We start from the raw sequence: 17,068 nt of genomic DNA, 5'->3' as shown, positions 1-17,068 counted from the left end.
TGTTCATCAAGTAGGAATGTTGAAAAAAATTAATTGGTCTGCTAACCATGACATTTAAAAATTGTTTAATTAATCTTTTACATTTGCATTTTCCAAAGAATGCCACAAATCTCACTCTGCATATGGTCCATATATATATATATTATATATATGTATGTATGCACGGAGTTTGTATGTTTTTTTCAGCCAGTGTGAGTGTGATATATAACTGTGCCGGTGTCTGATGCACTTGCTTAAACATGGTCTGCCCAGGACTGATGCTCAATCTCTCAGTGTCTGGTTTATTCACTGGGCAATTGTGAAATAAGGTCGGAAAAGGTAAACAAAAAAGCAAACAATTGGCAGCAGCAGCTTCTAGGTTTTGTACATTCTGATTTCATACTGGCATCACAAGGGAGAAAGTCAAAATTCCCCCACTCCATTCCCAAATTCATCATTGGCAGCTTATTTTTGTTATAATAGGAGTTCACTGGCAGAGTTGTATGGTGATCACACAAAATTTACATGATGTTTCTTTCGTTCCAGAAAATATTTGCTCCAAAATTTACATAACTGAACCTACCTGCCAGAAATACAAAACAAAAAACATATTGCCAAACAGACAGGGAACTTACACAGAGAAGGGGTTGAGAGAAGTGCAATATAATCACAAGTTTACATAGCATCCAGGCCACTAGCCAGGTACTGTGACAATAACATGACACAGGAATTCAGTGCCATAGCAAGACGCACGCAGTAGGCCCAAAACTTAGAACAGTAGCACATCTCCTGTGGCAGTGCTCCTGTCATCTGGGGATTCGCTGAATTGCTGTTTTTTTGGGAAGCAGTTGACCGCAAGGATTTTAAAGAACCAATACTATATAATTACTATGTACTATTAATGGCGAGAAGGTTGGAACAAGGTGAGTTGCTCGGAGGAGTACCTGAGGTGTGATGTGGTGACAAGGGCAGTTTGGAAGGAGTAAGTGGCAGAATGTACAGCGGGGCAGGGATGGAGGATTCAGCAAGGGGTTGTCACCTGTGAGCCAACTTTCAGTCAAAGCCGTGATGTCACTGCAATCATCTATAAGTAGTTTGCGGATGGCAAGGGCCCTTTTCACAATTAAATGGACATTCTGGAAGGAGACGCGGAGTGGGGCAGTGATTGTTGGTCCGCTGGCAGAATACAAGGCGGCTGTGCTGGACGAAAAGAAAGTCGGCATGGTTAGTCCCCAAGAGCAGCACGCCAGGCGAGAAGGTTGGCGAGGCAAAGGAAGACGGGGAAGTTTGGGTTGCCGCTCGTAAAGAGGCAGTGACAGGTGCCTCAATGGGCCCTACAGAGAATACCAAGTAGAGAGGTTCAAAAAGTACATTTACAAAATAAAATTAGTGAAGGGATGCAGTTGAATTTAAAAGGCGACTTCAAGCCTGGAATGGTGGATCGAGTGAGGTTGAGGTTGGATTCGGTATTGGGAGGGGCAGAAATGAACGGCGACATGACTGGGTGACAGACGGGGAGGAGACAAGGGAAAAATAAGGAGATAGAAATAATGGGCTTGGTCCCCGAGGGGCAGCCAAAATGCTCATGTGAATGGACAAAGGATGGGTCAAAGTCAAAGACCTACTGAAGTACAGAGGAGAGCAGCAGCATTTGGATTGACTCATTTAGACAGTTCAACCTTCTCAGACAACATCCTTTGGGAATGGCTTTCAGTTTGCCTCTCATTTGAAGTTTAAGAGGCAATATTTCCAAATTTAGTCCCGAAACTAAATTAAATGATCACTATATTCACTTAAATTAGGATTACGGCTTGTATGGGTGATGAACACCCAATGGCCTCTTTCCGTGTTGTAATGTCTACTTAATTCTTTGGTTGTGTATGTGGAAATCGGATTAAAAACTCGGATACCCAACTGCATTAGGAGGGTGCTTTTTTTTTTTTTTATAAAGGGTGGGGGGAGACTACATAGAAACAGAAGACCATTCAGCCCCTCGAGCCTGTTCCGCCATTCAATTAGATCATGGCTGATCTGTATCTTACCTTGGTTCTGTAACCCTTAATACCCTTGTGTGACTAAAATCTATCTATCTCAATGTTAGCCTTATATTAATTATTATGCACAACATGAAATTCAGAAAGCAGTAAGAAAGACATCAACTTTGCTTTTCTGGCCACCAGACAGTCGTGATCAGCGGTCATGCAGAATCCCACATCTTAACTCATTCTCTTGGTTGAAAACCATCCAATTTTCTCTGAGAAACTACTCAACGCAGACACAAAGAGGAGGAAGAGTTTGCGCTTCAGATTATGAATCTGCACCTCCTTTCTGAGACGGGGGGGGGGGGGGCGCCGTGGGTGGTGGAAATACTACTGGCCTACTGAAGCATATGGGGTTGTACATCTTGCAACTCCATGTAAAATAAAAATGTTGATGGCACAAACAGTATTTGGAAACAAAAAGCACTGCCGTGACGCTTCCCATGCATATATAGGTAAATTAAAACAACTATTAGCCAACAAATCAGAGCCACACTCCTCTATCCTCTGTGACGATGCAACTATCAATCACAAGAAAACCTTGATGTTATTTGGATGGGAAAATTAAAATGGTCATTTCTCCGGTTCAGAAAGATTGCTACAATACTTGCTTCGTGTTGTGAAGAATCGTTTCAGCATAGCGACGAGCCAATCCATTGCAAAGACACTGAATACCTCAGTGAATGATTGTGAGGAGAACAGAGTAAACAAGGTAATCAATGCAAGTGTATGCACATCATCATGACACTTGAATTCACGAGTATTGGAGCATCAACTCAGTAATACAGTACCGTCAATAAAGGACATGTAAAGAACATCGCTTCACCACTTAAAACAAGATGGACGATTCGCACACCTACCCCTTGCTTTTAATGTACTGGCTGCACTGTGCTAGAAGTTAATCAAAGCGCAGACGAGCCACAATTTGTCTCCATCCAAAGCCTCAGTGGGAAAGTTCTAAACTACTGGTTAGAAAATTAATGCCATCACAGTTTCAAGGTGGCGAATTGAAGTATGAAACCACTGCAGCCCAGAGTGCTGGAAAAAATTAAACCATCTCTAGTTGCTGCACTTTGAAAGTTAGGTCTGGGGTATTTGCATTTAATCAAGTGAACACAGAATTCAGCAGAGAAAGCTTAATGCGCTCGTTAGAAAACAATTTCGTTTTGACTAATGTTGGATAGTGCCTGTTGTTTAAAACCCATTCACAAGAGATTTGCAGCAGCCGACATCTCCTTCGAAAATAAAGTGATACTGTACAAGCAGGAAGTCTGAGTAAAATTACTCCATCTGCACTTAATCATTCTGCCACAGTCCAAGTAGTCCCTTAGCGCCACTGTGCAAAATGTTAAATTATACAGTGCACAGACAACACATCTTTCTTCGTGGTAACAAAAGAATTTTTTCATCCTCCCGACAAAACCAGACCCCGTCATAAAAATAAATTTACACATCGAAGAAATAACTGCTGTCTCAGTATTCTGCCGTCTCCTAGCAACGGGTACCCGCCGATGGTTTCCCAGCAATAAGCAGTGATATGGATGGATTCTGGTCTGTATCACTGCAGCAATGTGTCAATGGAAATATAATTGCATGGCAAAAACAGAAAGAAAAAAAAATCACATAAGACTGAAAGTTCCTGTATTTTCAGAAGTGCAGATTGAAAAGTGTTGTTGTCGCGAATCAATCAAGCACAAGTCCGTCCAGACACTGGTAAACCAATACAGATGCGAGGAAGGTGACTCCTCTCATCTGCAAGTACCTTTTGTCTGGATAACAGAATTCACAAATCCTAACGAGTGTTTTGCACCTCAGACATAATTTCTGTTATCTCCCCCCCACTCCAGTGCCATTGGTTTATTTAACTGCATGATGCTCACAAGTATAACTTGGGGCAAAAGATTTTACTTCAGAGCTTTGTTTTAGACATGGGGAAATCCATCATTTCCCCCACTAATATAAGCCCTTGGGGACGGTAATTACTGGAGTTTTTAATTTTCATCACGTCAGCAGCAATCTTTTTGGGAGGGAAGCAAAGGAGCGTTTTGTAGCCTCGTGAAAAATAATTCTGAATTCTACCTTACTGTTCAGCAAGGAAAACAATCATAAATCAGTCACTTTTGAAGCCAGACTTTGATAGTCAGAAAGAACCCAATCACCCATTAAGTACCAAAAACAGATTTAAATAAAATATCTCATAATAACTTTCATGAGGAACTGCTCAAGTTCAATGCACATTTTGGATTTCTGTCTGCACAAGTGTTCATCTATTCTCTGAACAAAATTATTATTCTCACCAGGAGAAGGCGAATTTTAATGAGTGCCCCAAAGGAGAAATACGACACTCAAACAAACATCTGCTGGCTATGTCTTTCTTCCAACTAACAGGAATAACAGTGATTACATAGAGTTTACAGCACGGAAACAGGCCATTCAGTACAACTGGTTTATGCTGATGTTTATGCTCCACACAAGCCTCCTCCCACCCCTTTTCACCTAACCCTGTCAGCATATCCTTCTATTACAGGAGGACATTTTGTTTTGCCAGCCGCTGCCTAGCAGAACAACAGCTGAGGAGATTTTCCAGTTGCTTGACAGCTTCATAAATCAACATCTCATCGTCTGGTCACAAGGTATTGGCAGCTGCACTGACGGAGCAAAGTCAATGAGTGGTAGGCATGGTGGAGTAATGACGCAGATCAGAGCAGTTGCTCCCCACTGCGAGGTGGGTGCATTGCAGTATACATAGGAAAGCACTCGCTGCCAAAAGCAGGTCTACCATCTTGAAGGTGGTGTTGGGACAATGCTGTGAAGATGGTAATCTTTATAAAAGCTCAAAACTTGAATTCCAGAATATTTTCCGCTCTATCTAATGAGATATGAAGTGAGTAGGATTGCTCCACAAGGAGGTTCGAAGGCTGTCACGTGGCAAGGCTTTGGAACTCATAGGTCAAGTTATTCTTTACAGGCCACCCATTCCCACTCTCTGTGTCTGCGTGACACGGCCTGGCTCTCACGCTGGGCTAATTGTCAGATATATTCTCTTGCCTAAATGAGCTAAATCTAGGACTTCAAGGGCTGAGTGCAACCATCTTCAATGTCCAGGGTAAAATTGAATCAGTGATAAAAAAAAGACAGAATTCTGGGCTCGCTTTGTGGGGGAAAACAACACTGAAATTTTCCCAATCATGCATGAATTCCTGACAACAAATTAACTACAGTTGCAGGACATCAAGCAACATCTCAGAGTACTTTCCCCTCAATGGGAAATACAAACAGCTGGGTCCACTACCCTTTCACACATTTTTCTGCAGTTCCTATGCTGCAAAAGTGTCAATAAAAGCACAAGAGAACCTCCTGGACATCTCAACTGTCGGCGGACTCGAGATTGCGTCCCAACAAAAGCAGTTGGCGGAGTTTTGGGTTCAAATGTGAACAGAGCTCCCCGAATTGTCAGACAGGGTTGACAAGGGCGCGGACCGGGAGCGACTTTTTCCAATGTTAAGTTTTCACGCATTGAATGGTCCGTGCACCCAAAACAAATTACGGGAAACATTGCCCATCACTCCAAACATGATGCACCTATGCTCAAGCAAACAGCCTCATCTGTCACATTAATGGTGAGCTGTACTACTAAGCCATTGTTTACTTTGTCTTTGGGAATTAGAATTTGTACATTTTGTACAATGTACCGTGCCAGCCAATGAAATGGAGCTGGGGTGGGACTTACAGCAGGTTTCACCAGACTATTTCATAGCAAAAAAGAGTCTATTTACTCAGCAAATAGCAAAGCAAACAAAGTCGATTTACAGAGTCCATTTTAAAAGTGTCTCTACGAACTGCAGCAAACAGAACTTATGTACGCCCGCAACTGCAGCAACGTCTCCCACTAAAAGTAGAGTGATTCCCGTCTTCACACCGAGGACATCCTCCATCTTATTGTGTGGCACTACCACCTTGCTAAATCGAACAGCTCAAAACTGGGCATCCATGACGCACACTGTGGGACATCAGTAGCAGCAGAATTGTATTATACCACAATCTGTAACCCGACATATCACTCACTCTACCATTACCATCAAACCAGAGGACCAACCCTGGTATCATGAGGAGTGTAGAAGAGCATGCCATGAGCAGCACCAAGCGTACCTAAAAAGGTGCCAACCTGGGGAAGCTGCAACACAGGACTACATACTTAGTAAACAGCATGCTATTGACACAGCTAAGCGATCCCACAACCAACAGATCAAAGCTCTGTAGTCCTGCCACATCCAGTCGTGAATGGTGATGGGCAATTAAACAACTAATGGGAGGAGGCGACGACGCCATGAACTTTCCCATCCTCAATGATGTTGGAGCCCAGCACGCGAGTGCAAAAGACAAGCCTGAAGCGTTCGTAACCATCTTCAGCCAGAAGTGCCGAATGGATGATCCATCTCCTGACGTCCCCACCATCACAGAAGCCAGTCTTCAGCCAATTCGATTCACTCCACGTGATATCAAGAAACAGCTGAGCGCACTGGATACAGCAAACGCTGTGGGCCCCGACAACATCCCGGCTGTCGTGCTGAAGACTTGTGCTCCAGAACTAGCCGCGCCTCTAGCCAAGCTGTTCCAGTACAGCTGTAACACTGCATCTACCCGACAATGTGGAAAATTGCCTAGGTATGTCCTGTCCACAAAAAGCAGGATAAATTCAATCCGGCCAATTGCCACCCCAACAGTCTACTCTCAATCATCAGCAAAGTGATGGAAGGTGTCGTCAACAGTGCTATCAAGCAGCACTTACTCACCAATACTCAGTTTGGGTTCCGCCAAGACCACGAGGCTCCAGACCTCATTTCACCCTTGGTCCAAATATGGACAAAAGATCTGAATTCCAGAGGTGAGGTGAAAGTGACTGCCCTTGACCGAGTGTGGCATCAAGGAGCCCTTGTAAAATGAAGTCAATGGGAATCATGGGGAAAACTCTCCACTGGCTGGAGTCATGCCTAGCACAAAAGAAGATGGTTGTGGTTGTTGGAGGCCAATCATCTCAGCTCCAGGTCATCTCTAGAGGAGTTCCCCAGGGCAGCATCCTGGGCCCAACCATCTTCAGGGGACCTTCCCTCCATCATAGGGTCAGAAGTGGGAATGTTCGCTGATGATTGCAGTGTTCAGTTCCATTCGTAACTCCTCAGATAATGAAACAGTCCATGTCCGCAGCAAGACCTGGACAACATTCAGGCTTGGGCTGATAAGTGGCAAGTAACATTCTTGCCATCCAAGTGCCAGGCAGTGGCCATCTCCAACACGAGAGAGTGTCTAACCACCGCCCCTTGACATTCAACGGCATTACCATCGCCGAATCCCCCACCATCAACATCCTGGGGCTCACCATTGACCAGAAACTTAACTGGGCCAGCCACATAAATACTGTAGCTACAGAGCAGAGGAGAGGCTGGGTATTCTGCAACGAGTGACTCACCTCCTGACTCCCCAAAGTCTTTCCATCATCTACAAGGTACAAGTCAGGAGTGTGATGGAATACTCACCATTTGCCTGGATGAGTGCAGCTCCAACAACACTCAAGAAGCTCAACACCATCCAGGACAAAGCAGCCCGCTTGATTGGCATCCCATCCACCACCTTAAACATCTCGCAACTCGCCAAGGTATCTTTGACAGCACCTCCTAAACCCGCGACCTCTACCACCTAGAAGGATAAGGGCAGCAGGTGCATAAGAACACCATCACCTCCAAGTTCCCTTCCAAGTCATACACCATCCTGACTTGGAAAGTATCACCGTTCCTTTATCGTCGCTGGGTCAAACTCCTGGAACTCCCTCCGTAACAGCACTATGGGAGTACCTTTAGCACACGGGCTGCAGCGATTCAAGGTGGCGGCTCACCACCACCTTCTCAAGGGCAATAAATGCTGGTCTTGCCAGCAACACCCACGTCCCATGAACAAATAAAAAGAAATTCCTCCAGCAAAATGCAGTGAGTGGAGGATAGTTACATAATACAAATTATGTGCATAAAATCAATCCCAGTCACTTACAGCAGGTGTAATTGACAGGGGGATTACCCAATCATCTCCATTCTGGGCAGGAATAGGGATGTGACTGGATGCAGCACTCAATTGCAGCCGTTAAGCAGCCTTTGTTACATGAGCCACATTTGCAAGTGATTTGTCAGCAGAAGTGTGTGTGCCGACCTGATCACTACACTGATCTCGGCCATCTGCTGGTGGATAAACTGTGCAATGCGCGGCTCAATAAACCGCCTCCCTATTTTACATGTGGCCTGATGTCCAATTATTTTTAAATCAATTTGATGCAACTGACCTCTTTCGCTGGGTAGGAGAGTTAGTATATGCGGATGGAATATCATGGATGAATCCAAGGCATGTACACGAAAAGGGCCTTCCTGTGGGACCGTGGGAACTTGGTACAACACAATAATGTCCGACAGTCCTGGCTTGGAGAGCGAGTTACACCAAATCCTTCCGAGTTACGCACTATAGATTTGTAAAAGGAGATCGTCTTTGAATAGGGGTCAACAAGCCCAACACATCCCCCTCTTCCAGCCAGGACATGAACCTCCTAAATTTTTGATTGCAATTTAGAATTATGACTCGATTTACAAATGTAATGGCTCACAAGACCAAGGTGGTTTCTTACAGGTAGCATTGTCTAAGGATCAATCGCAATCCTTATTCAATTCTCTGCCTAACTTGGAGCGGTTGCACTTTAAGTGGATGGTTGTGCAGTAAGTCCTTTCAGCAGTTTCCAACATTTCAATAATTCCCAGGAATCCCCTTCAGAGTCTGGAACAGGTTGACCAGTGCAACCAGTAAAACAGTGTAGGAAGGCAATACAGAGGCCAAGCAGTGGTCTCTCGAAATACTCAGTGCTTTCAAACCCAACGGCTGGAAGGGCCTCCAGAAAAACAATAACTTCCCGTCGAAGGACTCAAATGTAAAAGTACTGCTGATTATCAGTGCCAAACAAAGCTAAATTAACAAAACAGGAATCAACAAGAACTTGTTTGAAAGTGCTTGCAAAGAATTAAGATAATAATTGAAATATTTCAACGTTGAATTATTTAGGTTTCACCAACTAAGTATGTCACAAGCTGGGTAGGAAGTATTTGTCAGACTGCTGCCAAGAGAAAAGGGAACTGAGGCACAGAATTAGAAGTTTGGCTTGCACAACTACTCAGAGAATGCAAGGGGGCAGGCAGTTGTCATCGACCTGACATTTGAACTCCGTTCCTCTCTCCACAGCTGCTGCCCGACACGCTGAGCGTTCCCAGTTTTTTCCGGTTTTTATTTCAGATTTGCAGCATCCGCCGTACTTTGCTTTTGTGGAGGCAGTTGTACTGTCACTTTGCATCACCGAGCACTTGGGGTTGGAGATAACTGCAGTGCAGCGTCACGGCGCATTTAAAATGTACTCGTGGCGTCTGTTAGACGTCGTCAGCTTTTTATAAACTGAAGTCAAGTTTGCTTTTAGATTCTGAGACAGCAGATGCTCCTGCTTGTAACCTCAGAACATTAAACATTCACCAGGCGTGTAAGCACAGAGAGCTCTGCCATGGTTACAGATCGTGGCAGGAGTGGAATTCTCAGCTGTGGTATAACCCAAGCACTGCCAGCTGCTAACTGCACCCCTCAGTATGAAAGACTGGCGGTAGTCCAGTCCGTTTACCCACATGACAGTAACTGCACAATACAACTCCTCCTTGTTGAAGGAGCAATTGAAAGACGTGATGAGCTGCTTTAATACAGGTCCAAGTTCTTCCTTTGCGACCAAAGTGCACCATGATCTCCTTCACTTCCATGATAGCATGTTTACTTCATAAGCTAAATCATTGAGGAAATTCTTTTGGACATTTATCCCGTTAAGGAGGGCCACTGATGTAAGGAGGAAATTCTCATTAAAAAAAACACTCACTGCCAATGTCTTGGAAAGCCTCTGTCGGAATACATTCAGGACTGTAATCACAATCTCCTGGTGAGGTATGTATGCAAATCCGTTTTTAAGGAAGACCTTCCGAACGCGGACCAGCTCAAGAACATCAGCAAAAGAAACCTAAAGGAGACAAAGAAAAAACTGTTGAAAATCTTCAAAGATCAACTGCACACAACAGTTACTCTTCATTAACCATAAAATTAGGCTTAAAGTGAATTCGACCGAACACCATACTTCTTAGATTCCCACCTCACAAGTGATGGGCTCCTTGAAACAATAATAATAATTCCAAATCCTAATTGTATTACCTTAAGCAACCCTGCCTAAACACTACAACATTTATCACACAGAAAAGCAAACTCTATTTGCCAAGTCAATTTGAAAGCAGCTGCAATGTATTATAATAACTGTAAAAATACAAAGATTAGTGGTTCTTTAATTAACTGAGTGAGCACCGGCCTTGGCTGCGAACGTGGTGGGCTCCGGGAAAGGATGCAACAGCACTCGAGAGGTAACTGCCTCCTTCCAAGAACCAAGGACGGTGAATTGATTTGATTAAGTTTGGATTTCAAATTACTTCAATTCAAGTAAATTAAAAATCACCACCTCGTTAATTTTTTATTGGCAAATGTAGGATTCAGTTCCCTCCGCACCGGTTGGGCTCCTGCAACAGCAGATGTCTTGTGGTACTGGTCAAAGTAAGCGAGAGGGTGCAATAACTGGAGCAAAAAAAACCACACAATGCACATAGCATTTTGATTGCCTTTTCTGAACGGGTGTAAAAGGGCTGCATTAAGGAAAGCTGTCTTCTAAGACGGAGATCGATGTAAACATGCTTTATGTCGCAAGGTGTATTCCTTGTGGAAAAGTGCTTTGAATAGGCCTATCCTACGGTCAGTTAGAGGCTAATTGTTCTGGCAGAGGGAAGTTTAAGTGTTCCGTTGCAATTTGTTGCTGCTTTATCAATATGGTACGACAGCCAATTAGCTTTCTCTGTTATAGTCTATGCAGCACTGCGGTGCATGGTACATAGGATCACAGGTAGGCCAATGTTCTCGTTAAGCTGCGTGGTTGCGCAAGGGTTTGAAGGACCCGTGCAGGCCGTTCATCGGCTTTGCAATGGAAAAACCGTGCCTGCGCTAACAATTTGAGCGGGCCGCGCACCCGAAAAAAAATTAGAGGGAACATTGCATTCAGTCCCTTGAACTTGTTCAGTTCATTCAGTTAGATCATGGTTGATCTGTACCTCAACTCCATTTACCCACCTTTGACCTACATCCCTTGATACCCATAACTAATAAAAGTCTATCAATGTGTCTTAACAATTTCAAATGACATAGCATCCACAGCCTTTTCCACTACCGTGTGTGGAAAAAGTGCTTCCTGATTTCACCACTGAACAGCCTAGCTCTAATTTTAAGATCGTGCTCCCTTGTTTTAGACTCCCCCACCAGAGGAAATAGTTTCTCAATCTGCCCTATAAAATCCTTTAATTATGTTAAACACCTCAATTAGATCACCCCTCAATCTTCTATACTCAAGGGAATGCAACCCAAGTTTATGCAAACTGTCCTCATAATTTAACCGTTTAATCCCTGGTATCATTCTGGTGAATCTGGGCTGTACTCCCGGTGAGGCCAATATATCATTCCTGTTCAAACAATGAGGAACATTATGTTTTAGAACCAACCAGTAATAAGGTCGCACAAGATTTAGTGATGAGAAACAATTAGTTAACAATCAGACTAAGGGATCATCTTGCGAATAGAGAGGACCTGGAACTCGCTGCCGATGGAAGCGGTGGAAGCAGACACACTCAATGTTTTCAAGGGGAGACTGGATAGGTGATTGAGGGAAATAAACTTGTAGGGCTACAGGGCATAGAGCACGGGAATGGGACTGACTCGACTGCTCTGCAGAGAGCTGGCACGGACTGGATGGGTCGAATGGCCTCCTCCTGTGCCGTTTTGACTCTATAATGTGACTGAATTTGATATTTGGTTTGAGAGGGAAGGGTCACAAACCAAGACTCTGAATTGAAGTAAGGCAAACATCTCAGAGATGAGAAATATAGGTTGACCACAATAAACTGGAATGAACTGTTAATGGGTGAGCCCACAGACCAACAGTGGAAAGTATTCAAAGTAGTATTTGGTGCAAGGATGTCAAGGCCTTGGAGAGGGTGTAGAAGAGATTTACCAGAATGGTACCAGGAATGAGAGGCTTCAGTTATGTGGAGAAGCTGGGATTGTTCTCCTTAGAGCAGAGAAAGTTAAGGGAAAATCTAAGAGGTGTTCAAAATTATGAGGAGTTTTGATAGAGTTGATGGGAAGAAACTGTTTTCACTGACAAGAGGATCGGTAACCAGAGGACACATTTAAGATCATTGGCAAAAAATGCAGGGTGTAAATGAGAAGAATGTTTGGTAACACTGCTATGTGAAAAGTTTATTGCACGCAGACTATTTTGCTGTATTAAAATGGTCTTCACTTTTAGATTGGCAAAGAGAGAAAGGATCTGCTTGTTTCCCTCTCTTTCCCCCCCGCCCTTCCCCCTGCCCCCAGCCAGCCACCAATGGATTCCTACAAATAGAAACATTCCATTTTGCAGTCAGTATGTGTACCTGGCGGAGATCATCTGCTTCAGTACAAAGCAGCAATCAACCCTGGAACGTTGCTGGTCCACAGGGCTCAGTTATACACTAACTAATCAGTGAATTTAGCACTGAGCTACCAGTGGATATTGAACTAATTGTGGCCGATATGCTGATCCTTATTTAAGGCACACAATATCCATACTGTTTATAGGTAAAATGATATTTATAATTCATACAGGAAACTTTGTGTTATCCGGAGGCTAAGTGTCCGGCAAGCTCGAGCCACCGGCAAAAATCAGGAGCCGTTTTGTTAGGTTTTTTTTCTTCTCGTGGCTTTTTTTTCCCCCAACAGTCAGGCTCTGGAAAGTCTCTCTGAAGCTGTTGTTAAGCTACAGAGACGCTTCCAAGGTACGGGCCGACTGTTTAGAAGCTGTTGCTAAGCAAGTGTTTGTTGTCAGATACGGAGATGAAAAGCTCCGTATCCTTCAACATTAACGCTGGTGTGTCCGGCAGTTTTGAGGGAACGGCAACAGCTCGGTCCCGTCGGTGCTGGATAGCACAAAGTTTCCTGTACAATCAAACGCTTCAATGCAAAGCAAGGCATTTTCTGTCTCACATTAAGTTGCAAGAAGATGGAATTTGCAACGCAGTCTAAGTTGGGTCACCCAACTGCAGTTGAACAGCTCATATGTAATGCAGCTGCTCACGAGACTTGGCTCAGGCCACGTGCTATGCAAGATTTGTACAGCGGTTGCTCCTACCCATGAAATGCGCAGCAGTCAAAATCAACGGGGAAAACAGAGGTGAAAAAAGAAAAAATGACTGTGGTGCAACATCAGTTCGATCAGGGGTTCTCAACCTTTTTGCTTCCGAGGTCCCCCTCCTGTGTTATAAAAATTTCACGGACCCCCTTGTACACAACACAAGCAATTTTTCTGTCTAAAATTTGTTACGCAATTAAACTAATACATTTATTATTTTTGTTTTACTTATTTAATATGATTGATTGCATAATTTCCAGTGCAGTGCATTGAGAGAGGTTGGCAACTAGAGGCAAGAAGTGAATAACAAGCTTTTGTGTCCTGCCAACAGGGTGAAACAGGTCTTAAAAAAGCTTTCCTGAATGTGCACCGGTGGACACACTGGCATTATAGAATTAAGAGATGTTCCTCTTTACAGATACCCAGCTTTTGAGAACCCCCAATTTATGTGACCTATGATAACAAGAGTCACTCCAGGGTTATTGAAAAATCGACAACAAACATTTTGCTGGTTAGGTTGGTCTAATTATTTTTTTTTTTATTCCCCTGGTGTTGTTGGGCATTGATGCTGTACCAGTAGGTGAGTAATCCTCTTCTGGAGAGCGCACCTTCCTACGGTGTGACGAGAGCCTGCCAGTAACAGCTGCTGGATTGCAGTCTATGCCTCAAAAGCATTCTGGCAACCGACAAACTAATCCCAACGTTAAGATAAATCCTCAAGGGCAGGTTCTAGATGTCAGAATGGCTTTGTAGGAATGTAGGATTTAAAATGTCCACACTGTGGATTGAGACGCCTTCCCACAGATTTAAAGTTTCTCAGTTCAGCAGTGATTTAAGACCTCAATAAAAAAAATACACTGCATTCAGCTAAACAAATGTAAATCACAAGGACGTAGTCTATTAAAATGGGCCCTTATTCTACCAAAATAAGTAAAGCATTCAGATTTAACCTCTTTTTCAAATATTTTTAAATTCTTCTTGTACCTGAAGGTTCTTTTTTTTTTTTTTTTTTTTTATAAACTGCACAAATTTTGCTCGTTAGAGCAATTCAAAACTCTGTGGAAAAGTTAAACAAAAAAGCAACGCAGGTTTTAAGCAGGTTTGAAACGATTTTGTCCTCACCTTGTAAAACAACTGTTCCTCGATTTTAATTGTGCCCTGTCCACCTGAATCATGCAGATTATTAAACTCATGCTCTTTCTCCTCTGCTTCAATCTGAAATAAAACACAAAAATCATTGCTTAGGTCGAGATTTTGTTTTGACAATCGCAAAAAACTCAGTATTTAACACATCCCAGACTGCCCAGGGCAAGGAAAACATAATTACACGGGAGCGCCACAAGTTACTGCCCCAACGACGCACCGATCCGGATGACAAATAGAAGCACTCAGATGGGCTGTTGTGAATGCAAAAATCATTCCACTAAAATCATCTGCCAACTTAGCATTTTGTTTGTTTCACAAATACTGCAGGGAGGGCTTGATTCATGAATTACGTGTTGAAAAATTGTGCAATGGGGGGAAATGAGAATTTTTTTAACGCAGCGAGTCGTTATGATCTGAAATGCATGGCCTTCAAGGGTGGTGGAATTTACAGCACAGCAGGCCATTCGACCCAACTGGACTATGTCAGTGTTTATGCTTCATACGAGCCTCCTCCCACCCCTCTTCATCTAACCCTACCAGGATATCCTTCCATTGCTTTCTCCCTCATGTGCTTATCTAACTTCCCTTAAATGCATCTATACTACTTGCCTCAACTACTCCTTGTGGTAGCGAGTTCCACATTCTCACCACTCTCTGGGGAAAGAAGTTTCTCCTGAATTCTTTTTTGTATTTATTAGTGACCATCTTATATTTATATCCCCTAGTTTTGGACTCCGCCACAAGTGGAAACATCATCTCTACGTCTACCCTATCGAACCCCTTTATAATCTTTAAGATGTGTAATAGGTCATCTCTCAGCCCTCACTTTTCTAGTGAAAGGAGCGTGAGCCTGTTAAATAGTAACTTTTAAAAGGGAATTAGATATATACTTGAAAAGGAAAAATCTGCAGAGCTATGGGGGAAAGAGCAGGGAGTGTGACTAACTGCATAGCTTTTTCAAAGAGCCGGCATAGGCACGATGGGCCGAATTATATTATTTCCTTTATCTTCAAGGACGTTCCAGTGTGAGGGTGCGCAGCAATGCTTAAAAAACACAACTGGGTGTATTGGAACAGAAACCACCGAGATAGAAAATCAGTTCAACTAGTTGGTCTGCTAATTAGTCAAAACAAATACAAAAAACAGATATGGAAAGACAGACAGTGTAAGATGAAGCTTCTGTGCTCCACGGTCCGAACTCAGCTCAGTTGCTACGGGAGGAAATTTGGAGGCAACTTACTACCCACGATCAGAATTCCAGATGTGCAATTACAAAGCAGCATTCGAAAACATGCGAGCCAGTCCCTTGCCCTCCCCACAATGGATTTTTTTTTATTTCTGAAGAAATACAGACTGGGAACACTATACCAAAAACCACAGGTACTTCTATGTCTTTGGACTTGATTATGATCTGTTTGGTCAGTGCCGCATACCTAGTATTTTTGTCATTATTTAGCAAGAACCGTCCCAAGATATTAATGACTGAAACCTTTAGTCCACTCTCTGACTTTATGTCCGTAGTAGGCAAAACTGTTTCATATAAAATTGCATTACCCACATTTTTGCTGGTTTCTGTGTTTGTTGCCAGGTAATTCCCCATTCCCCCTATTTTTCATCAATATTCAGGTAATAAATCTGTAAGAAAGTTCAATGTTTTCAGTGTCATACACACCAACCATTTAGGAAGCAACATCGGAACAGGAGGAGGCCATTCAGCCCCTCGAGCCTGTTCTGCCATTCAATTAGATCATGGCTGATCTGAACCTCAACTCCATTTACCCGCCTTGGTTCCGTAACCCTTAATGCCTCTACCTAACAAAAATCTATTATTTTCAGTTTTGAAATTTTCAATTGACCACCAGCCTCAACAGCTTTTTGGGTTTTTTTTTTTGGGGGGGGGGGGGACTTCCAGATTTCCACTACCCTAATTTACAGCCCTGTTTGTAAAATATATGTGTTTCTTTTACCATGATACTAAACGGAGGTGAAAAGATAAACTATAAAGTTAAATTATGACTATAAAAAATTATGCAGTCCCCAGATATGCAAGAGGTGTCCGAAAGTCAGATTCGAAGCTGATTACATTGGTAGCTGTCTTTTTGTAGAGGCTCTAGTTGTAGTGTTGGCTGATTTGCGATAATGCTTTGGAAAAAAATTTCAACGCAGTTTTGCCGAATGGATGCCAAGTATAGATCCTTTTCGCTATATACGCATACAATACAATCCTTTACTTGCATCTTAATCGATTGTAAAATAGTGCAGCTCCAGCGCAGTGCTGCAGTTTTTGTACAGTAGGACTTACCCGTGATGCTCTTGCCCACAGCACCAATCCAATACTGCGAATCAAGCAGCAGTCACTAAGCAAAATCATTCGTCTAAATTACTTTACAGCCTTCGAGCTCAACAACTTCAGACAATAACCACCACTCCCATTTTCTTGGGCAACAATTGCTGGTCATGGTTCTGCTGTTACCAATTATACTGCTCTGGACCCAACTTTTGTTTCTTTATTGTCCCATTAGCCTTGCACCATCATCCCTTTTGTCATTTGATCACTTCTGCCTTCTATCCTATCACAGACCTTCCCTTT

The 17,068-nt window shown here is 43.1% G+C and overlaps 1 protein-coding gene across 1 annotated transcript in view; it reads right to left on the bottom strand.

Annotated features, from left to right (window-relative positions):
• Window positions 1-17,068, bottom strand: part of prim2 (DNA primase subunit 2) — a 232,956-nt gene that overhangs the window by 174,962 nt on the left and 40,926 nt on the right. The window contains exons 5-6 of the mRNA XM_085996533.1: window positions 14,455-14,547; window positions 9,958-10,095 (exon numbers count right to left, since the gene is read on the bottom strand). Of these exons, the coding sequence (XP_085852659.1) occupies window positions 9,958-10,095; window positions 14,455-14,547 (231 nt within the window). The remainder of the gene's footprint in view (window positions 1-9,957; window positions 10,096-14,454; window positions 14,548-17,068) is intronic.

The sequence above is a fragment of the Somniosus microcephalus genome, chromosome 9 (genome assembly GCF_052327205.1).
Source record: "Somniosus microcephalus isolate GS21.2 chromosome 9, FLI_Smic_1.0, whole genome shotgun sequence".
Lineage (NCBI taxonomy): Eukaryota > Metazoa > Chordata > Chondrichthyes > Squaliformes > Somniosidae > Somniosus > Somniosus microcephalus.
The sequence above is the reverse complement of the archived record's forward strand: the minus strand, read 5'-3'. Positions and strand labels throughout refer to the sequence as shown.